This window comes from Parasteatoda tepidariorum, chromosome 9, assembly GCF_043381705.1.
Source record: "Parasteatoda tepidariorum isolate YZ-2023 chromosome 9, CAS_Ptep_4.0, whole genome shotgun sequence".
Classification (NCBI taxonomy): Eukaryota; Metazoa; Arthropoda; class Arachnida; order Araneae; family Theridiidae; genus Parasteatoda; species Parasteatoda tepidariorum.
Genome location: NC_092212.1, coordinates 2871104 through 2894869, shown reverse-complemented (window position 1 = coordinate 2894869; position 23766 = coordinate 2871104). Strand labels below are relative to the sequence as shown.

Below are 23766 nucleotides of genomic sequence, written 5' to 3'. Positions count from 1 at the left end.
GAGTGAAGTACATAGACATTCGTCACCATTTCATAAGAGAAAAAGTCGAACTTGGACTGATCCAGTTGTGTTACATTGATTCGAAATCAAATGCTGCTGATGTACTCACCAAACCGGTGACTAGTGAACAACTTAAAAAATTCAGTATTGTATTGGGACTTTCGTGAAGTGGGGGTGTGAGAATATCTCTCAACCTTACTGTAACTTTCAGACACTGAATCTGGCAACGCCATCGCCGAGACTCATCTCATCAGTCTGTTTACAAACACCGCGTCGTTCAGACGCTCGTGTCATTCATTCGTAATTTCCATATTATTCTTATTTACATCAAATAAATATTTTCTGTTGATATCTGTTTCCTACGTATCATTGCTCAAATTAAGCTCTCGCTAACAGAATATGGGCACCTATTTATTCCTGTGCTTCGGAGACAAACCTGAATAGATTGGAAGGAGTTCAAATTAGTGCTGTAAAAATTATTACAGGCTTGAGGCGTAGCTGTCCAGATAAAATTGTTCTGTTTGAATCTGACCTCCAGCAGTTATACATGAGAAGGAACTCCAGTCTCCAGATACACTACAATAAGCTCATCAGTTTTGGTGACCAGAACAGAACCTCTTACTATTTCAAAAATTGGAAAAATAATCATAGACTGAAGAGAAACAGTCCCTTCTCTTTGGCTGCTTCAATTCACCTTGTAGCTTGTAGACTTGCAATATCCCTGCCGAATTGAACCTCATTCCTTGAGGGCATGTTTTAGCCCTGTTACTGATTTTTCTGGTATCCATTTCCTCACGGAGCTGTTGAACCCGGCACATAAAAGTAAAGACATCCCAGAATTTATGAGACAAATGGCTTTTGAAACTATTAGCCAAATACCAACAGATGCTTTTCAACTATACACAGATGGCAGCAAGAGCGACGTAGGTCATTCAGATAGTGGGTTTTTTATTAAAACTCCCACGTACACACTGAGTCTCAAATTTAGAAATTCTGAATTTTGCTCGGTTTTCAGATCTGAGCTTATTGCGATTGAAAATGGCCTAAGACATGTTGAGAATATTGCTGAGCCTTACTTTAAGCATATATGGATACTGACGGATAGCAAATCTTCAATCCAACACCTTAGCAACTGGATGAATGTTGGAGACAGGGCTGCGGCTTCAATTTTGGGGATGCTCTTCAGGCTCTCAGCAGACTTTGGGGAACACTTCAATGGATTCCATCACAGGTTGGAATCAAAGGTAACGAGATTGCGGACTCACTGGCTAAAGATGCTTCTTTGGAACCTTTACAGCCAGATTTACCTTTCATTTTCAATGAGATCTTTGCAGAGTGCAAAATTTTTTTTATGGACCTCTGGAGGGTTCCTCCTCCGCATAATTGGTATTTCAGAAAACGACCTGGAAGTTCCTTGCTTTTTGAGGGACCTAGAAGCCAGCAAACTTGTTTATCTCGCTTTGGAAGTGGTCACTTGAGGTGTCTCTCGTATGTTCAGGGGCAAAAGACTTTTGAACTTTGCACTAAATGTAGGACTGCTCAGGCTTCGCCCGAGCATATTCTAAACTGTATCGATTTCAAAACCTCATCTGTTTTTAGACATTCTGGACATTTTTGGACTTATGGAATTGGTCTAATTAGGATGGACCTCTTGGGGATTAGAAACAACATTTACATAGTACGTCAGTTCATGATTTTACCATTTATTGTGCGTGCGTGGAATTTGTTCTTATTTTATATTTTCAAAATTATTAAGACCTTTATATTTTCAAAATTAGAACTTCGAATTTTTTTATGCTTTGAAATAACTTTGTTTTCATTAAAAATGAAATGCAACCTTTGCAATTTTCTGTAAAAAAAAATAGTAATTTAATAAAAAACCTATAAACATGATTTAGTTGAGAATAACTGAAAATATGTCCTCATTTGAAGTATTTTAGTTTAAATAAATTGTTGTTTTTCAGTTAATAAAAAATAATGTTTCTCGAAAAAGAAAAAAAACATTTTGTTTCGTTGTTTTGATAATTCTTTCTATTTTTACGAGAGACCTTATTACATAGATTCTTTAAGATCAGCATTAGCTTTATTTTATTGAAATGAAACTAATTTCAAGTTCTTTTCTTCTATTGATAAAAATTGGTATATGTTGCATTTTTAAATATTTAAGAAAAAAAGGAAAAACTGTTAATTTAGAAAGCAGAGAAATAACGCGATTTCGTTGAGAATGCAATTAATCTTCTTTTGAATTTACTATTTTATTCTCATCTTATATGATAACCACATTATATTAAACGGAGCTGAAACAATTAATCCGTTATACATTTATTCTTTTTCATTTGAAATAAACCATTTAAAATATCCTTTATACACCAACAATAATTTATATAAAAAGAGGTCATTTTTATTCTAGTACAAAAAATTAACTGCTTATCTATGTAAGCAAGTAAATAAACATGATTTGATTTTTTAAGTGCTTTGAACCCGGGATCTCTCACTCCCGCTTGCGAGAATCATTTCTCTTGACCATCGAGTTTCCGTTGAGCTGAGCTAGCATATTTATATCTTTTAGTATTATAAAAGAAATTGTCCACAGACGATTTTTTTTATGCTCTCTTTAGCGATGTATATAAAATATGATTCAATTTTGCAACGTGAAAACAATCTATTTTTATTAATTCAAAATTGTGATATAGCATGCAAATTTTATCTATTGTCATTCGTTTATAATAAATGCTAGAAGGTATCAGATTTGCAAAATTACGAGTTTAGAGCGCAACCGGGATTAGAACCCGAGACCACTTTCACATGAATCGGAAATTATACCCCGAGACCATTGTGCCATGTTTGGCAAACTCAACCTATTTTTAGTCTTTTATTAATATAACTGATATTGTCTAGTGTCGCATTTGCTTATGCTCTTTTTTGCTATGCTAATTAAATACGACTTTATTTTTTGTTACTGAAATAATCTACTTTNGAGCAGGAATTCGAAATCTTCATCATTTTCATATCAAAGTTCTCGGAACAAACGGTTATTAGGAGAATTAGCTTTTATTTTATTGATGCCAGAAATAACCAATTTTTCGCAGCCAAAAGTTGACGATGAATGACATAATGAATGGTGAGATAACTTCCGGTACTTCTTTTTTAAGGTGGCCCAGAAACCAAGTATGACAACCAGACATGGTTGGAGCACCATCTGTTGCACAAGCACTTACATTTGTGAGGGGAATTTCTTTTACCTCAAAATAATCTTTGACCAATTTAAAAATCGACGATCCCTTTGTATCTGTGATCAAAGTTCTTGTAAACAACCTTTCCTCGTTAATCTCCTTACTCTCATTTATGAATCTCACGCAAGCTAAAACAGCTTTGCTATCTATCACAGTTGATTCATCAATCTGCAACGCAAATTTACCTTCTTTCAGAAATTTGATAAGTTTTGATTCAACATCGGTGGCCATCTCATCAATACGCCTGGAAACAGTATTATTGCTCTGCTCAGAGGAACAGAGTGACTTATCAGATTTCCGCCTGCGATACCAAAACGTATGACGAAAACGATCCTGCACTTGTTTTTATGTTTTAATTTTTAGCTATCATAATTCTTTGTTTACACCAGAACCATAGGTTTCATACATATTTTCAATTCCAATCTCAAATAGCTTTTATTATTGATATTATTAGCAATTTTTATCTTTTGAATACTCGTCGCCCCCTGATCTCCCCCCTGAGGATTATAGCCCCCTTGAGAAGCTCAATCGCCCCCTTTGGGGCAATCGCCCCCAGGTTGGGAACCACTGCCCTAGACCATTGTGCCATGTTTTGCAAACTCAACCTATTATTAGTCTTTTATTAATATAACTGATATTGTCTAGCGTCGCATTTGCTAATGCTCTTTTTTGCTATGTTAATTAAATATGACTTTATTTTTTGCTGTTGAAATAATCTACTTTTATGTATTCAAAACTATGAAATAGCATGCAAGTTTTAACTTTTGTCATCCGTATTATCATCCGGTAGGAAATATTTTCATTCCAAATACCAGGGTAGATCAGAACTAGATCATCAACACAAGGAAACTCAATTTACATTCGCGTCTGAATGAGTTTTAAGAGCTTCAAGCTTAAATGAGATATCAACAAATCTTTACTAATACTTCTTTACATGAACTTGAGCTTCTTATTAAACATAAAAACATCCATTTATATGTTTAAATACGGATATTTATTTGCTTCCGATATTTCGTAAATATTTCTTTGCTTCGTAGGACAGTAGTCATCTGTAGTGTCATGAAGTTGCCTTAGAAAACTTGGTGAGTATAATTAAAATCCTAGTACGTGAAACCTCCAGGAAAGAAACCTCTATTTACGACCATTTTTGGGAAGAACGAAATTTTTTCCATAGACTTTATGTTAAAGAGAACCTTTAGGAGCGACCATAAAAACCTCTCCAAGCCACCGGACAAACCACTAATGTTGAAAATATCAAATAAGAAAAACAATCAAAAGCAAAAAATATTTATAAAACAAATAAGTAGAATCAAAGTGCTCTTTGAATACATTTTAATTCATAGAGCATTTTGTGAGTGGCTCTTATTTAGAGAGATCTTTTGACGATTTCGGAAAGAAATCGACAACCTCACTAAGGACGATGATATTGTGGCGTAACTACCACTACTTAAAGTTTAACATCATTCACTAGTATATAAAGCATGCTAACTTGATTTTATCACGAGGTACCTTTTGATAGATGACGGTTGGTATTGTCGATTAACCCAGACCCCCACATTGGTTACGCCTACTTCGATGGATGGTCCACATTGCACGGTTGACTTGCTATTTGTGAATGCATCATTCACCTCCTGCGCTGTTGCTTCTCAGTCTCGTCTCGAACAGTCACATAACGTCTACACTCTCAACGCCTGCATACTCTCGACTGCTAATGGCAACACAGAAGCGACTTCGATTGTGATGTTAATACACCTCTCACATTCAGCACTCAAAAATTCCGGAGACTCTCTCCCGGTCCTTCACAAGTACATCAACTAGTGAGATCTGTTCATCGAATCTTATCCCTGATAAAATTCTGGTGGGGGAGTACTGTGGCGTAACTACCACTACAAAAGTTTAACATCATTCACTAGTATATAAAGCATGCTAACTTGATTCTATCATGAGGTACCTTTTGATAGATGACGGTTGGTATTGTCGATTAACCCAGACCCCCACAATATCAATGATTTAAACCGTATCAATGATTTAAGCGGCCGTAATTTTCTGGCATCCCATGAAATGCATGTGATACAGCATTGAAAATTTTGGTTATATTATACTTTTATTTTATCATTTAAACATATCGCCGATTGTAACCTAACGTTTTACGCTTAAAGATAAAAAAGGTTTCTTACTTTAGACTGAGAATATTTATTTTTTTAAAGTAACTATCAAGTGTTGAAATAAAACAAAGTTTTGGTATTTAAAAATTTTTTCCCGTTATACATCATTACTCGAAAATGTCAGCGGAGCATTAAAAATTAATATATTTCAAGAAGTAGTACCGCTCTATAAAATACTTTTTTCAAATCTTTACAAATAGTTGGGATTTGGGCGATTTTTGAGTGGCACTCCTATTCAATGTTGTCCTAACCTTTTGCCGCAGAATTTTCACTTAACACATTTTCTTACTTTTTTCATTATTTTGTTTTAATTTAGGTGAGAGTAAAGTATTATTTATAGAATTTTAATAACTTATGGTTATGAAATATGGATAGATAAGCGCAAATGCGTCCCTCGACAAGTATAGACTTGCGGTTCACTTCTTGACTATAACTTTTCAATTTCGCAGTAATTTAGATCAAAGAAAAACAGTCATTCATCATTGAAATTTCATTAATTTACGAAATCAATTACTGTTTCATTTTTGAATATGAATGGAAAAAAAAATTAAAACCCCCTTTTTTTGGGATTTTGAATTTTAGTAGTACAAATATATTTCCGATAATCTAAAAAATACCAAAATATATTTTTACTCGTAATTAGAGCGTCAAATAAGGAATATATAAAACGGGACAACGGTGTTCTACCTACTTAAAAACGATAATGAAGTAAATANATATATATATATATATATATATAATGTATTTCAAAATATTTCAAACTTGTTAGCGAATTTTATAGGGGAAGTGATTTTGAATTGATTTTTGCAGCCGCTTAACCTTTAGTGAAACGGGGAAATCCCCTTCCCTTTTTATTTGCATTTCATACGGGATTCTATGCCAAAAATCAATTTACGAGAAAACGTGACAGAAATTTTTAAAGCATGGAACTATGATGTTATAGATTATTCTATTCATAACAGTTTTGCTAAAGCTGAATTCTTCGTCAGTACGGAGAACGAAGATGATGTTCCTTTCAGAAGAACTTAAAAAAAAAAAAAAAAAATGTGGGTACAGATAAGGGAGAACCACGAAATTAACACTGATGTACTATTAATTAATCAATGGTTTTTTCCCCTTCTTATTCTGAAGCTGAAACCACAGAAATTATTTTGAACAGTGTGAAAAATAAAAAAATAATACTGCAATAAATTGTGACGATGAAGATGAAGACATTACCAAACTTTCGTATAATATAATCAAGAACTTTTCAATTTGCTTAAAAATTCTTTTGATATAGTGATCGAAAGGTAAAATTAACATTAAAGGAGTCTAAATTCTCCTGGCCAAAATATTGAGACCCTATTTCCCATATTTCGGCTATTTTGGGAATCAGAATTTCGAATCAGTCGAAAAAAAGATATGTTTATTTAGATAAAGTACGTCTTTGTGTCCGATTTCGTATCTCAAAATAGTGTTAGCAGTAATTACTCAGCATATTTGAGGTCATCCCTTCGAACCTTTAAGATTGAGTCCTAGAACGCGAAGATTCGAATCATGGATCGAAAGTTATTCAGGATGGTCCGTTTTTAATTTTCAGTACTGTTTTCAAAAAATAAATTTTTTATTTATGAATGCTTATCTAATTTATTGGTACTGCACTTACGTAAGATAGTTTATCGATTATACTGGCAATAAAATAATTACAGTCCTTGGCCAAATTATTAGACGCACTATGTAAAATCTTAATTGGGTATAATATAAAAAAAACGCAACTACTTCCACTTAGTAGGAATAACATTTACCATGACGCAATGCTAAATTCTATGCCACTATCCACATAAATGCCACTATCCACATAAATCAATTATTAATCAAAAATCGAATATCAATTACTTTTCTTTATAATGCAATAAAATCTGGCGAGCAGCTATTTAAACGATCAAACACTTCGTTTGTTTATTTGTGGCTTGAAGTTAGGCTCGCAGAAAATGCCGTTCATGGGTTAAATTTAGTAGGAATAACACAACCTGTGACGTAGGCTATAGTATACCCAATTATCATGTAATACTATACAGCTTTATTGTCTTTACGCAACTTAAACTGGTTTGCACTTGTTTACGTTCGTGTATTAATTGGTTAAATTAGACGATACATAATATAAATTTTACGATTGGTTAAGTTGGACAATTATATTACATAACTATATAATATTTAGTATATCAGCTATTATATTAGTATATTTTAATAATTCGATCAAATTACGAGACGCACTGTAGTTTTTTAATAATGACATGTTTTGCACTAGTTTATATTCAATACTTTTATATTTAAACATACATGTAATGGATTTTTATTCAAGAGATTCTTCATGTACTTCCTATTTGTATTTATTTTTAGCGTTACGATGTTAACCAATTAATACACTAACGCAAATAAGTGCAAACCGGTTTCAGTCGTGTGTAAACAATAAAGCTGTATAGTATTAATTTATAATTAAGACTTTACATAGAATAAATACATAGTGCGTTCAATAATATGTCCAGGGACTGTACACCAACAATAATGTAACAAAATTTTTTTCCTTTGAGGAGCATTTTTATACATATCTGGTTTATAATGCTTTCATTATTTTAAACATAATTTAGTACTAAGGAAATATTTGAGCCTTATTGACGATTAAAAACATTTATTCGTATTGACTAGGTCCGAATTATCTAAACCTTTGAAAATGGTAAACAAGAATTCAAACTCGTGTCTCATAATTCGATTTCTTTTGGTCTCTCTTCCCTGCCAAAAAGAATATTACAATTTTGTTCCCTATTTTTATAGATATTTTTGTATGTCTGTTGATAAATTAACATCAATATAAAATGTTAAGATAATTATTAGTGTAAGCATTTCTTGTTGATACTATTTATCTATTGTATTCTTGATCGCTAATTTCTTGTTTGTTGATATCATTATTTTTCTGTTGATAAACAAACATTTACATTGTATATTGAAACATTTTGTTCAGTATTATGTGTAAAAAGCATAAAAAAATTTATTATTGTATATATATAGTTTGATGATACGAAAGAACGTCACCTCTGAAAAAAGCATGACTTATATTCCCCAAGACACTGATCCAGTTCAATCTCCCAGCTGAATAATTTCATTCTTCATTAATGTATACGATACAATAGATAACGTCACATGACTTATTTTCTGAGTTGAGGCTACAAAAGTGTTTCAGACTATCTGCAGTTTATTGCCATGAAAATTACACTATTTCATTTAATCCTACGAAAGCTAAAACAAATTATTCTTCTCAAATTGTTCCAGTTTTGTAAATTTTTATGGATTTTATTGAACTCGATTGTTTGGATTATATTGATTACTTTGTAAATTTTATCGAAAAAAAAAATGGAAAGCATTTATGAAATATTATCGCTTCCCAGTTTTGTTTTTAGACTTTGTACAGCTGTTAGCAGACTTTGAAGTTATTATTTGTTATACTTCATGTCACTTGAGTTTGGATCCGTATAGATGCGTTTGACTCCAGCACCGTTGAACTCAAACTAGTTTACCAGGTTCATGAATTGGACTCATCATGAGTGTTAAGTGAAGGGGTTTTCAAGTTTTTGGAGTTTGGCATTGCTAATAGTTGTGCATCTAATGTATATATTCTTTTGTTGACTACAGGATATGGAATAGAATATTTGGTTTAATCAGATAATATAAATTATTTCTTTTTGCAGATGATGATTGGAAAATGAAAGCTTAAGTAAGGGCAATCAATGAACTGAAATAATGGAAGCAGAAAATTTACAAACTCATTACACAACTGCCATGGAGACTCTTCAAAATTTAATAAAAGACGCAAGCTCCACCAAGCAACGGAAAACTCTGGAAGAAGTTCAAAAAGCCATTTGTCGTGCAATGGAGAATGATAGGAAAATGGTTACTCATTGTCGGAAATTGAAGTCAGAGATAGCGTCGAATTCTTCAAAAATTAAAGCTGCTGTTCAGCTGTCCGAAGAGGACAAAACGACGATAGATACCTTAAAGGAAGAGTTAGATAAAGCGTGGCTTTTTATAAAAGAACTGAAATCAGATAACAGAAGAGTGTCTAAGCTGCAAAGCGATTCTCCATTGGTGTTAAACGATCATTCATCAGATGATTCCACGTCTCAGTATGAAATACAACGAATGAAAAACGAACGAAAGACAATGCTTTGTGAGGTACATAAATTAAAAACTTGTCTCGAAAAAGAAACACAAACTGTGACTCGTCTACAGGGAGAGAATTCTATGCTGCTGCAAAAAATAGAGAACACAAAAAATTTTCTGAATGAAAGAGCTCGGATGAAGTTGCAACTTGAGTCAAATGCAAAACAAATGCAAACGATGGAAGTAGATTTAGAGGCAAAGAAGAGAGAAAACGTGAGACTCTCTCAGGAGAATGAGAAGTTCAAGTTGCAAGTTTTCGAATTAGAGGAAAAATTAGTCAACAAAGAAAAACTATGGACCGAACAATCTTCTGTCAACTATACAGAAAGCGATGATAAAGAGCAATTCGAATGCAATGCCGCAGAATTGAGTGATACACAGATTAAAATGGACAAGAAACTAACGGCTACGAAATGGGAGAAGAAATTTAGAAAATTACAAAATCGTTTTAAAAAGATTAACCAATTGTATAAAGTCAGTAAATCTAATGTAATCCAATTCAACGTCAGCTTTCAAAAAATGACGCGAGTGTTGAATGGTACCAAGGCAGAAAATGTTCGATTGCGTCAAGAATCATCGGATAAAACGCGAGAAATTGAAGCACTTAAGAGTCAAAAAGATGAACTACTAAGTGAAAGTAGCAAACTGTCTCTTGCTACGAAGTTGCTGGAGGAGTTAAGAGACAAGTACGTTAGTAATATTGGAAAACTAGAAGATGAACGGCATATTTTGAGGGAGAAGTTAGCAAAAATTGAATCTTGCAAGTATTTAGATACCATCGGAAATTTAAAAACGGAATTAGCCTCTATGGAAGCAGACTTGCAGTCTGAACGAATATCTGTTACTCAATTTAAGACGGATCTAATGAAAACAAAAAATGAACTCCAAGAAATTAATGAGATTCAAAAAGAAAATGAAGAAACTGTAGCAAAAATACTTTATGAGATTGATAACGAATGTTCTAAAATTCTAAAAAGTAAAAATTTAAGAGAGGGCTCGCAAATGAATTTAAATCCTTCCATCCAAAAATTAGAACAGAATGTTTTGATTATAATTGAGTATTTAAATGAATTGGCTCAAATTAATAAAAAACTGACTGATGAAGTTAATAAGTCGAAAAAGAAGGGTTTTTCAAAACATAAGAAAAGTAAACACTCGTTAGATGAAATATACCCGAAATCAGAAGACATTCAGAACAGTAAATGCTCGTTAGATGAAATATACCCGAAATCAGAAGATATTCAGAACAGTAAATGCTCGTTAGATGAAATATACCCGAAATCAGAAGACGTTCAGTACAGTAAACACTCGTTAGATGAAATATACCCAAAATCAGAAGACCTTCAGTCAAATGCGTCTTCAGTTTGTGAGAATGATGAAGCAGATGATGTCATAGAAGGTGCCGGAGCGGAGAAAATCAATGTATTGACGAATTCACACATTGTTCCCCAAACTGAATTAAGTGTTTATTTACTGGGTAATTTGGAACAATTCCAGAAGGAAAAAGAACTGAAACCAGGTTTTGGGCGAGTTTGTGATACAACGCCATCGAATGAAGAAATATTTGCTGATGATTCCGAGAGCAGTGAATGTGAGTTTTCGTTACACACAAGCAAAGAAGACTCTTCATCGAAAAGTTATCCTTCGGTTGGAACATCGGTCTCCGAATTCGACAACAACAGATTATTCTTCGAGAGTGGTGAGTTAGGTGAAAGCGAGAGTGATCAGTTTACTGAAAAGAAAAGTAATTTTGCTGATGTGGACTTCGGAAAAAATTTCCTAGATTTAGATGGTTTAAGAAAATTTAAAGACTTGCAGATTGTAAGACATGCTAGTTCGAAAAAGAAGCAAACAGGTTCAGGTAGATTCAGGAAATCGAAAGATTCTGAGATTATAAAAGAAATTAGTTCGAAGAAAAAAGTAGATACAGATAGTTTCAAGAGATCAAAAGATTTACCGAAATTATTAAAGGATAGTTTGAGGAAGCAAGCGGACGTTGTCTCTATTAATGAAGTGGTGGATAATACAAGATTGAAAGCATTCAGAAATATGTACGAAAATAAGACACATAAAAAGAAATTGAACAATTTATTTCTCAGCCTTAAAAAAGTTTAAAATCTTATCTAGCAACATTTATAAGAAATTAATATTTGTTTTACATAACATATTTCCTCCAAAAACAGTTATGATATAAGAATGGATTAATTAGGAATGGGAATTAAAATTTTTAACAGTTAAGAAAAATATGACAAAAAAAATCTTCTAAATTTAATAAAAGACTGATTTAATATTTACATGGACTCTTTCTTTGGCTAAAAATGAGTCTTTCGTCTACAAAAAATTATATATAAATCTCTAGATTTTTATATCACTTTCGTAAAATTAACTAAGCATTTTCAATTATTAATTTAAATATTACAGCGAACATGAACTATTATAATAAACTGAAATAAATGCCAATCAAATTTGTGAATATGTTGAACTTCTCAATAGGAACATTTGGGTCGTGATTAATTCTTTTATTAACAAATTTATAAATTGATTTGAAAAAAAATTTTTTTTTCCCTAACTGATTTGTGAATTGAGCGTGGATTGTCACAAAAGCGGAAACTTGAAAACTTCCGGTGTATCCTTCCGCTTATGTTATGAGTACCATAGATGTTATGATTACCATAGATGTTATGATTACCATAGATGTTATGATTACCATGATTACTATATTAGTCCCTGTGATTACGAAATAATTGTGCGAACAGGTTTGATGTTCTAGAAAGATTTATTACAGAGATTTGTAATTAATTTGATCGTTATTTTACCATTTATAAAATTTTTCTGCATTTTATCAATTTTAAAAAAGCCATAAATCTACTTGTAAGGAAATTAATATCACTACAGAAATAAAGTGTTGCCTTATTCTGTGTGTTATATTCAGTTTTTTATATTTTCAACTGAAGTTACAAATTAAACGGTAAAAAAACATAAGTCGTATTCTTAACAGTACAAGTACAATACCAATGTAGGAATGCGGAGTTTTTAAGCTGAGACGCATAAATAAATCGGAAATAGTACCCGGAGGTGCTATTACCGCAAGCGCCTCCCGCACACAGCTTTCCACGGTAAACCATTCATAATATTGCTATATTTGATTTATAATAAAAGTATTTATCAATTTTTTTCATAACCGAGGCAGAAGTCCTTAGAATTTTTAATATTTTTCTGAAGGCTTAGAACGTTTAGCATACATAATTTTTTTTTCTTCAAAATTTAAATGTAACATAAAATTACTGTAATATTGTTTTTATTTTCCTTAGTTCTAGAAAGTTCTACATACGCACAAAATATCAATATAAACTATGATTTTTAGAATATAAAATGATTGTAGTGACGCTTTCCCTGTTGACAGTGTTCGCAAAAGATTTATTTCCATCAAAAAAAATTCAACGGTCAGTTACATATAGTTTGTTTGTTGAAAGAACTTTCCTTTGCCATTCGTCTGGAGCACTGTCTGTGACCATGGTTATGAGATTGAACTACTTCAAGGTAAGAGAAGTATCAAAACCTCTCTTCTCTTAAATGTTTCCATAGTAGCAGATGACTCCAGACTCTGTTTTTCGGAGTTCTTCAGACAAACTGTAGATGCCGAGCCGTGGTAGCTCAGGGGATAGAGCATTCACCTTCCAACGAGGTGACCCGAGTTCGAATCCCAGTGATGGCTGATCGAAACGAATTCTACTAGCGGCTTGCATCCAGATAGAGCGAAGTTAAGAGAAAGATGGCAAACGGTCAATGAATAGAATGAAAGATATTTGACTGATTGAAATTCATTTATTTTTTGTTTTAAAAAAATGAGTTTTTATTTCGCACTGAAATTACCCACTCTGTTTTTTGTATTGAAAATGTGTTTTTTTTACTTCGCACTGAAGAAAAAAAAACGAAATTACTTTCTTGCCAACTTTTTTTCCAACCCAATACGAGGGTTGCTATTTATATTTCTGGCCTAATAATGAAAAAACAAATATGTAGGATCGAAATTGGTTTCATTGTTTTTCAAAATATTCTCCATGATGATCAATACACTTTTGCATGCGTTTGAACCAATNAACTGAAATAAATGTTTACCAAATTTGTGAATATGTTAAACTTCTCAATAAGATCTTTTAGGTCGTGATTAATTCTTTTCTTAACAAATTTATGAATCGATTTAAAAAAAAAATGTAAATTTTTTCAACTGATTTGTGAATTGAGCTTGGATTGTCACAAAAGCGGAATCTTGAGAACTTCCGTTGTATCCCTCCGCTTATGTTATGTTTACGAAACGATTGTGCGAACAGGTTTGATATTCTAGAAAGATTTATTACTGAGATTTGTATTTTAGTTTGATCGTTTTTTTACCATTTATAAAATTTTTCTGTATTTTATCAATTTTAAAAAAGCGCGAGCCATGAATCTATATGTAAGGAACTTAATATCACACAGAAATGAGTTTTTTATATTTTCAACTGAAGTTACAAATTAAATGGTAGAAAACATAAGTCGTATTCTAAACAGTACAAGTAAAATACCAATATAGGAATGCGAGTTTTTTAAGCTTAGACGCATAAATAAATCGGAAATAGTACCCGGAGGTGCTATTACGAATTTTTACCGCAAGCGCCACCCGCACACAGCTTTCCACGGTAAACCATTCATAATACTGCTATATTTGCAGAGATGCCAACTGCTCCGGACAAGCCAAAATAATTTAAAAAACGGTATATAACTTCAAACTAAAATGTGCAAATATTTGACTAACTTTGCTTACTTTTTTATAAGTTTAGCTTGACTTATCAACAACTAAATGGCAAATTATATAACCCTTCGAATTATTTAGAAATAGTGGTGGATAAAAGCCTAATAAATTTAATTTTTTTAAACCGAGAATCGTAATTAATAAATACCACTCGAAAGTATTTATTCGCTGTCCGGAGCAAGTTGGCATCTCTGTATTTGATTTATAATAAAAATAATTATCAATTTCTTTTCATAACCGAGGCAGAAGTTCTTATAATTTTTAATATTTTTCTGAAGGCTTAGAACCTCTTCAAAATTTAAATGTAACATAAAATTATCGTAATATTGCTTTTATTTTCCTTAGTTCTAAAAAGTTCTACATACACACAAAATATTAATATAAACAATGTTTTTTACAATATAAAATGATTGTAGTGACGATTTCCCTGTTGACAGTGTTCGCGAAAGATTTATTTGCATAAAAAAAATCCAACGGTCAATTACATATAGTTTGTCTATTGAAAGAACTCCCATTTGCCATTCGTCTGAAACACTGTCTGTGATCATGGTTAAGAGGTTAAACTACTTCAAGATGAGAGAAGTATCAAAATCTCGCCTCTCTTAAATGTTTCTATACTAGCAGATGACTCCAGACTCTGTTTTTGAGAGTTCTTCAGACAAACTATAGATGCCGAGCCTTGGAGGCTCAGGGGATAGAGCATTCGACTTCCAATGAGGTAACCCGAGTTCGAATCCCAGTGATGGCTGATCGATACGAATTCCTCACGCGGTTAGCATCAACGACAGTGCTGACGTAAAATGTCCTCAGTTACGACAATTAGAGTTATAACTCTAATTTGTTAGTAGTGCATATAGTAAGCTTGACTGAATAGGCGTATACTGTACTTACCCACACCGTTTGTAATACGATATTAATAGCAATAAGTTATTAATAGTAATTTTTCGTTAAAATTATAACTTTATTTAAATATTTTTTTGTTATTTCATATACTTTCAATATAGTTTTTCATACTTTCTGAATTATACAATCCTTTGGCAACGTGATAGCTTTTCTTTCCTATGTCGATTTTAAATTTTGTTGTTCGGGGTTGTTATAATATATGTTTTTTTATATATATGTTTTGTTGCATAAATGGTCACACTTTTTTTCAATATTTTAGAACCCTTCTCTTTCCTTTCGTGTCACGCTATATCCTTTTGTCAAACGTCATTTTATAGAATATGATATAAAACAAATGAAGTAAAAAAAACATAATTTATTTGCTTTTCTTTTCATCCTATAAATAAATGATATAAACGGATTAATGTTTTATTGCAACATAATTAAACTTCGTTCAAACACTATAAACTAAATCACATGATTTAGAGGCATGATTAGATTACAACCGCAGAATTAAACTTATGTAAGTAGAAAATTATTAAATTTTGCACTAATAAGTACTTAAAAATTTACTCTATTATCGAAAGTATGATGTTCGATTCATTAAAAATAATTCAGAATGATGCAAAGGACACGTTATTTTTCTTACAATATCCAAATTTACATTTTGCATGGACCTTGTGTTGAAAGAAGTAATTAACTATCGTTGAAAATCAAAAATATAATTACTACGTAATATTAAAGAAAAAAGTTTATTGGTGTTTTGAATGTTTTGTGATTAACAGAGAAGACTAATGGGAAAGTAATGATGATTGGAGACTGATACCGATCAAAAAATGTTTTGTTAACTCTTACAATATCTATTATAATAGGTTTTTAAAAAAATTATGTGCAATAAATCACGCAAAGAGTGTTCGTTAAAAGCGAAATGTTTTAAACTTGGCATAAATGACATAAGTGTAAAACCATTCAAGTTTATATAAATGTGAGTATTATTAATTTTTATATTCCAAATATTAACTCAGCTCTTTAAAAACTTGTAGATGCAATAAAATTTTTTTTTTTAGAAAAATTACTTTATTAACTTTTTGACGCAGAATTCCTATTTTTCATACGTTTTGTATTATTTTATTTTAATTTAGGTGAAAGTATACGAAAAATTAGATATTTAGACTTTTTAATAATGTATGGTTATGAGATGTATGGTGCCTTTTTTATCGTTAAAGATAAAATTTTCCTATTCACGGCTCATTTCTAAACAAATTCAACATTTTTCAAATTTGCTCTTATTTGCAGTCATTTCTATCTAAGATAAAATGCTCTTTATCATTAAAATTAATTTGCAAAATTCAATTATTTATAAATTTTTGAATATGAATGAAAAGAAGAAAAAAAAATTAAACTACTTTTTCGGATTTTATATTTTAGTGGAAATATAATTCCGCGAACCTTTATAGTAACTATTTGACTATTTTTCATAATTAAAAAAACTAAAATATATTTTTACTTGTCATTAGAACTGCAGAAAAAAATATATAAAAGTGACACCAGTGTCCTATCAGCGTTGAAAGGTTAAACTAAATTAGCTTTTCTTAGATATTTTTAATCATTACGTAAAAAATTATACATCTAAACTTTAATAATTTTTGCGTTTTGTAAGCCACCTATCTTTTCAGATTTCGACCCTGAAACAAAATCTACTAGATTCAAATAATATAGATATATGCCATAAAATTGTCCATAAAGTTGCTTAAATCGAATTTATTTTATAACCGGCACTGAAAAATCGATCCAACCTTGAATTTACGACTTTTAATGTTTAACTCCGTAGCCTTGTCATTTTGAACTCAACTCAGAAGACAAGGAAACATCTGGATCAAGCATTGTGAGAAATTTGCCTTCCTGAAAGACTTGTCGACTCTTGGATCAAACATTCCAACAAACTAGCCTTCGTGAAGTATTTTCTGATTGAACTAACCCGCATTTGCGTTACACGAAGAAGTAAATATCAAAAACCTCCCATGGTTAGCCCGCCGACAAAGTGATCCTAGTCCATGTACCACTGAGGATAAGTGTACGCTAGCACTGTGGCCGCAGTGAGACGGAAATATAATTTAAATCAACCAGCCATTGATGGGATTCGAACCTGGGTCACCTAATTAGGAGGTAAACGCTCTATTCCGGGAGCCACCGCGACTCAATCTAATTTCTTCAAAGTTAAAATTGTCGATTTGCATTGTTTGGACATACTTTCAGTCCTTATTGAAATGTCCAGAAATGGTGTTCCTAGTCGAAAAGTAATTTGCAGAGTTTTACGTACTTTATTTCAGTAAAATTACTGACATTTTTCTGCATTTTTACAGAAAATATATTTTTTTGTTTTGCTAATTCTTTGAAATTTTATGCGAGATTCCTGATAAATTATTTGATTTGTAATGTTAACTGACTTGTTCCGCAATAATACTTATATAATGGGGAGATTTCGTAAATTTACGTTGTCCTCCGTACGCTCCCGTAGTAAGATTTCAAGTAATTCCGGTGAAAAAATATCAGTTGTGAAAATAAGAGATTTTGCAGAAATCCCGTAAGCTAAAAACGCCAACATAGTCGTATATCATTTTAACTTTGTTCACAAAATCAAAACAAACATTTACAATGTATGTAGACAATTTTTTTTTAAAGCTGTAGCACACGATTCAAGATGCTTTACGTAAAACTGTGGCTCTATGAGCAAAAATTTGGTAGATAATAGATTTTGAGGAATTCAGCGATAAAGAATGCAGCTTATTATTACTATTGATAATTGAAAAAATATTATTAAACTTTTATTGATTATTTAACTTTGTTTTACTAAAATAAATACAATTTATAATTTTGAAATAGCGAAAACATATTTAGTTTCTTATGAAACTAGTGCAAGTAGACAACCATAATGTTAAACAAAAACCAATAAAATAATTTTTTTAATGGTTGTAAGATCACAGGATTCATTTCTAAATTTCATCAATACATTTCTTCAAATTCGCATTCCATGTCCGTGTTTTTAGTCCGAAGGCAGGCTTCAACAGAAAACAACATTTAATAGCTACAAACAGCGCGCTTGTAGCTCAGTCTTAGTAACGTTAAGACTCTGCAGCGTAAATCACGTCAACATAACGTAAAGATGCGTGGTATCTAAAATAAAAGCGAACAATGTGCAGTTGCTTCAATCTTACGGGAGCGTATGGAAGTGCAAAATCTCCCTATTTTATTTGTCAGACATTCCTGAAATTTTAAAAAAGGTACCTTTTATTGTTCTTCAGTTATTTTTGTTCGTTTCAAATTTCAGGTTAAACTGTAAGTAAAGAAATAATAAAAGAATCCACAATCTTGAATGCAAAATGACTTTAAGCGCCCGACATCGACATAATCAAACGGTTTTTGTGGTAAGTGGATTTTATTTTGATGAATTTCGAATATTTTAAAGATACAAATGTGGTGTTAAAAACTCTTATATCATAAGCTATACAATTGATAATAACTAAACTACAATTGAACAATTTTGTACAAAAATCAAAAGCAAAAATAAGTAGAAGAGAAAAAGAAAACTTGTAGAATTGAATGATTTACAATATAAAGACTTGAAACAATACAATAATTATGTTTTTAAGAAAAAACTTGTAAGACGGCGTTTTTTACGCATCTTTTCAATGTCATGACTTTCATAACTGTCATCAACGCTTTCTTTGAGAACATTTTATTTCAAATTTCATTTAAAAAGAGTAACTTTTTAATTCTACCCAACTTATAGCTGAATTTGGTTCAGCTTTTAGTTGTCCAAAGAGAGAAAACAATATTTCTTCAAAAATTTATAAGCATGTGTTTTTACGCTTTTCTGCCTATGACAGCTCACACGCTTGATATTTCAAGTCTTGATATTCAAGTGGCCAACGAGAAACAGAATTTAAATTTCCTGCATTTAATTAAATTCCTTAATTAACTTCATGTTAATTAACATTCCAACTTAGGTGAAGAAACTTAGTTCAACTTTAACACGCCATTTTGCTTATAAATGATCAACAGGCGCTGACGTCATATGTCATATGTGTAGGTATTTGTGAACTTCTTTATGAAGAGCAAGTACCGAATCGAACAGAAAAAAAAGAGATTTCTGTATTTAAGGGCAAAATTAATGGGATTGTGGTACTTTTTCGTTTAGGAGACACGTAAATAATCACCATAGTATTATTGATTCCAATGATGATTAATTAAATTAGGTAATGATATTGAATGCATATTGGAATAAAAGAAGCATATATCAATGCATATTGAAACAAAAGAAATAAGCTATGCAATACAAAGCAAAAGTGATGGAGTTAAGCTATTTATTTGTAAGAACCGTAAGAAATTGTCATACTTAGGGAACCAAAAAAAGTCTCCATATTTTTATTGACACCTTATACTTCATTAGTATTGATAATATGTATTAATTGAAATAAAATAAAATAAGCTATTTGCTAAAAATTGTGCAATGCTGACGGTAATACGTTCGATGGTTTCTGGCACAGTTTTGATAATAGTTCTACAACGGGGTTTCCGTACTTTCAGATTTTTTTTCCTCCAGTGGTAGCAAACATAGTGTATGAATATTTTAATGAATTAGAATTAACCCACAAACGGTTCTGCACGTAAAAATTCCTATTTTAATTTGAGGTCTTCAACAGATAGCAAACCGTTATGAGATAGGGAAAAAATATATTTTGGTGCGACATTCTCCCATTTTTGCCTATTTTCTAAACCTCCAGTGGGTGAAAGGAACTTAGTTCGTCTACTACTTATAAATATATTAACAGTAAATTAAAGGTCAGGTAGAGAAATGCTCCAAAATCCTTATCAATAAGCTCAAATAATAATTCGATTTTTTTTAAAAAATTTCGGCTTTAGAGAGCTGTTACTGATAAATGTATTTAGCACAAAATTCATATGTTGAAGGGTTGTGGAATAAGTACCAAATATACTAATATAGGTATAAAATAATATATTGATATATTTGGTGATTATTAAAGCAGCACCAATACTAAGAAGTTTTAATACCTATATTTTGGAAATAAGTGTTTTATGGCCCTTCGAAAGGGATATATGCCGGATAAAATTTCTTGATAGTGGTAAATTTTTACTATGATGAGTTGGTCGCGAGCAATATCATCATGCCAAGTTATGCTAAAGACATCTGATCTATATTCTACTGGGATGAACTGTAAAAAACAAGTTCTGCTTATTTCAATAACGTGAAACCACCGAAAAGGGCAACATATAATAGTTAATTAAACAAACTGAAATTAGTTTAACTGTATCAATCGAAACACGTAGTGGAAGAAAAAAAGTTGTGTCTGAACTATTTTATTAGCAATTTATTAGAAGGCGGGACTAATAATTCTTTGCTTTATTTTATTTACCACTGCCTAAAAAAACATGCAAGCATTCTTAAAACTGATGTGGTTAGCAATGTTAAGATTTAAGTGAAGGTAAAAGGAGTTCTGCTACATTAAACATACCCATATAGTGTGCAACCACATTTTGTTATTTTCCTCTGATTCATTTATTACCTTGAAAATTTCACCTTCCTGGTTCTTTCATTGTGTCGGTTTAGTTATATATAGCGGTCGTGGCTTACAATCGAGGTTGCCCGTGGCAAAAATGCAACAGAATGCTATCGAGGATTAGTGGAAGCCTTTGGAGCAAATGCTTTACCATATAGGACAGTAGCACGATGGATTCAAGCATCTCGTCTTTTTTCGTCATTAAGCCTTTTCACAACATGCTTTAGAGCGATGGAAACGAAACTCCTCACTTTAACGCCACGCAACAACTACCCTTCTAAGCNCAAAGCAAACAAACAATAACAAGAGATCAAAATCAGTATTTTGTGTAACCACCACGCGCCGCAATAAGTGCTGCTACACGACGTGGCATGGAGTCAAACAAATTTTGAATGTCTGTCTGAGGAAGAGCATTCCATATTGTTTGCATGCGTACCCAAAGTTCGTCTGTAGAAGCAACAAGACGAGGATCACGAGTAAGACGCCGACCAACGAAATCCCACACATGTTCAATCGGCGACATATCCGGAGAATGCGCAGGTCAAGGAAGAAGCTGTACCTGCCGCGATGCAAGGAAGGATTGAACAGTCCTAGAAATATGAGGGTGGGCATTGTCCTGTTGAAATACAGCGCCTGGCAAGGCTTGAAGGAAAGGAAAAGCTTGGGGCTATATATATGTATAAAAGTTGACATAAAGTGACTAAAAAGCTCGTAGTAAAATTGTTTAAGTGAAAATTAAAAGCACACCTCTTCATCTTTTTAAAAAATTACTTTTGTTAGAGAATCCCTGGGAAGAATCTCTGTTATTAGAACATTAATTTGGAAAGATAACGCAGTTAGTTTTCAAATATTCGTATAAACATTTTTCCACCAGATTTTTTTCCTCAGTATCTAGAGAACGCTAGTCTCAGAGCTTTTACAAGGTGAAAAAATAGGTTTCTCGACTTCTTGAAAATTGACACTATGACAGCTAGCCCTGTTTTATTTCTCCTAAAATTGTTTGTTTACTTCTGTGTTTAACTAATGTATCGTGTAAATACTCACAATTTTTAAAACGTCTTTGCAGGAAAGGAAAAAGGAGGTTAAAAAATTTAGACGGCTCAGAGAGTCACAATTTGCAAAATCTTCCGCATGGAAAAAAACAATCGCAAGAACAGTATTCTTTATTTTGTGTTTTCTGGGATTTTCATATCAAGCGTGTGATTTTTTACATTATTATTATCAATATCCCGTAACAGTGAATGTAGAAGAAAGCAATCCTTTTGAAATTATACTTCCAGCATTTACCTTCTGTAACAACAACAGGCAAGTGTTCAATACACGCTATAGTTTTAATACATTAGGACCGGAAAGTAATGTCGTTTCAGTTCATTCGATATTTGTTATCAAAATTTCCTTTTTAATGAATAATGTATTCCCCCTCGTTAGCAACAACCCATTCAATGCCTGTTCAGAAAGGAATCGAAAAAAATTAATTGGTTTTTAAGACTAACGAATATTTAATGCACCGAAATGACATTACTTTCCAGTCCCCTAATATCTTTGCATTGAGGCAATATCATATTAATGTAATATTTTTTATTTTATTTCCAATGGCGCATTGAAGGACAATTGAATATCAAAAAGATAATTATAAATCGATAATTGAAAGCGAGCTGTCCAGTAGTTTTCCTAGATATATGTCAGGGGAAGAACCGGTGAAACATCTCTTTGCGGAGTGATACAAGTCCATCTCTTTACGCAAGGTACAGTGCGTAAAAAAGTAAAAGGACCATCCTGAATAAATTATCAGATCTTCACGCTCAATCTTAATGGTCCGAGAGATTGACCTCAAATCTGCTAATTAATTAGTGCAGACAATATTTTAAGTTACGAATTCAAACACAAAATGCATTTTCTCTGGAAAAAAAAAATCTTTTTTTTTTCTCTACGAATTCGGATTTCTGACCCCCCCCCCCCCAAAAAAAAAGGGGAAGCCGCAATCTGGTAAATATAATCAGAATAGTTTGGGCGGAAAAGCGGTCCAAAGTTTCGAACCCTTAATGTTAATTTTACTTTTTACGCATTTCACCATATCTCGAGAAATTTTTAATCAAAATAAAAAAAAATTGCGGGAAATAATAAAATTTTTTTAGCCAACCATTTTTACTATGCAAAAAGAACCTTTAATGAGTATTTACTATTTCTTATTCTTTTTTCAGTTAATAGCTGAAAAAATTTGAATTGTAAGGCATACATTTTTTCCCATCATTTTAAAAAGTGTATTTCTGCATGGCAAAATACATAAATTGAGTAAAATCGAATAGTTCCCGAGAAATTGAATTTTAAAAAAAAACGACTTTTTCAAAATTCAATTTCTCAGAAACTATTCGACCGATTTTGCTCATATTTTGTATTTGCTATTTAAAATTACATTCCTTAAAATAATGTAAAAATTGTATATTTTCGATTCAAAAATGTTTCCACTATTATTAAATAAAATGTTAAAAATTAATCAATAGATACTAAAAGTTATAATTTGCATGGAATCATCTTTAGATGACCTAATTTTATAATTGCGTGCAAAAATTCGTAATTCACTTAAAACTTTCGTTCTTCTTTCTCTCCTTCTTCCTCTAATTAAGATAAAGAGGTCCAAACTTTGGACCAGTCTCCTGACCCAAACAATTAAGATCCTATTTATTTTGCGGCAACCACCTACATTTTGGGGGTCAAAAAAGCGAATCCGTTGGGAAAAAAAAGGTATGTTTATTCAGAGAAAGTACATTTTTGTACTTGATTCTTAATTTAAAATATTGTCTGTACTAATTAATTAGCATATTTGAGGTCCCTCCTCGAGCCATTTAGAAGAACGTGATGAACCGACCCTTAGATCAAAAGTTATAGTCAGGGTAGTCTGTTTTTTATTCTGCGCACTGTACAAA

The 23766-nt window shown here is 31.9% G+C and overlaps 3 protein-coding genes across 3 annotated transcripts in view; 2 read left to right on the top strand and 1 right to left on the bottom strand.

Moving 5' to 3' along the window:
- Positions 1 to 3056: 3056 nt before the first annotated feature.
- Positions 3057 to 3464, bottom strand: LOC139426429 (protein FAM200C-like). Its single transcript, XM_071185297.1, has one exon. It carries the CDS (start codon positions 3462 to 3464, stop codon positions 3057 to 3059), a length of 408 nt encoding a protein of 135 aa, XP_071041398.1.
- Positions 3465 to 9100: 5636 nt separating this feature from the next.
- Positions 9101 to 11942, top strand: LOC122269436 (cilia- and flagella-associated protein 58-like). The gene has a single exon (XM_043042601.2). It carries the CDS (start codon positions 9173 to 9175, stop codon positions 11705 to 11707), a length of 2535 nt encoding a protein of 844 aa, XP_042898535.1. The 5' UTR covers positions 9101 to 9172; the 3' UTR covers positions 11708 to 11942.
- Positions 11943 to 12964: 1022 nt separating this feature from the next.
- LOC107453819 (degenerin mec-4-like) overlaps positions 12965 to 23766 on the top strand; it is a 44136-nt gene continuing 33334 nt past the window's right edge. Inside the window, exons 1-2 of the mRNA XM_071185296.1 lie at positions 12965 to 13132; positions 21909 to 22147. Of these exons, the coding sequence (XP_071041397.1) occupies positions 12965 to 13132; positions 21909 to 22147 (407 nt within the window). The remainder of the gene's footprint in view (positions 13133 to 21908; positions 22148 to 23766) is intronic.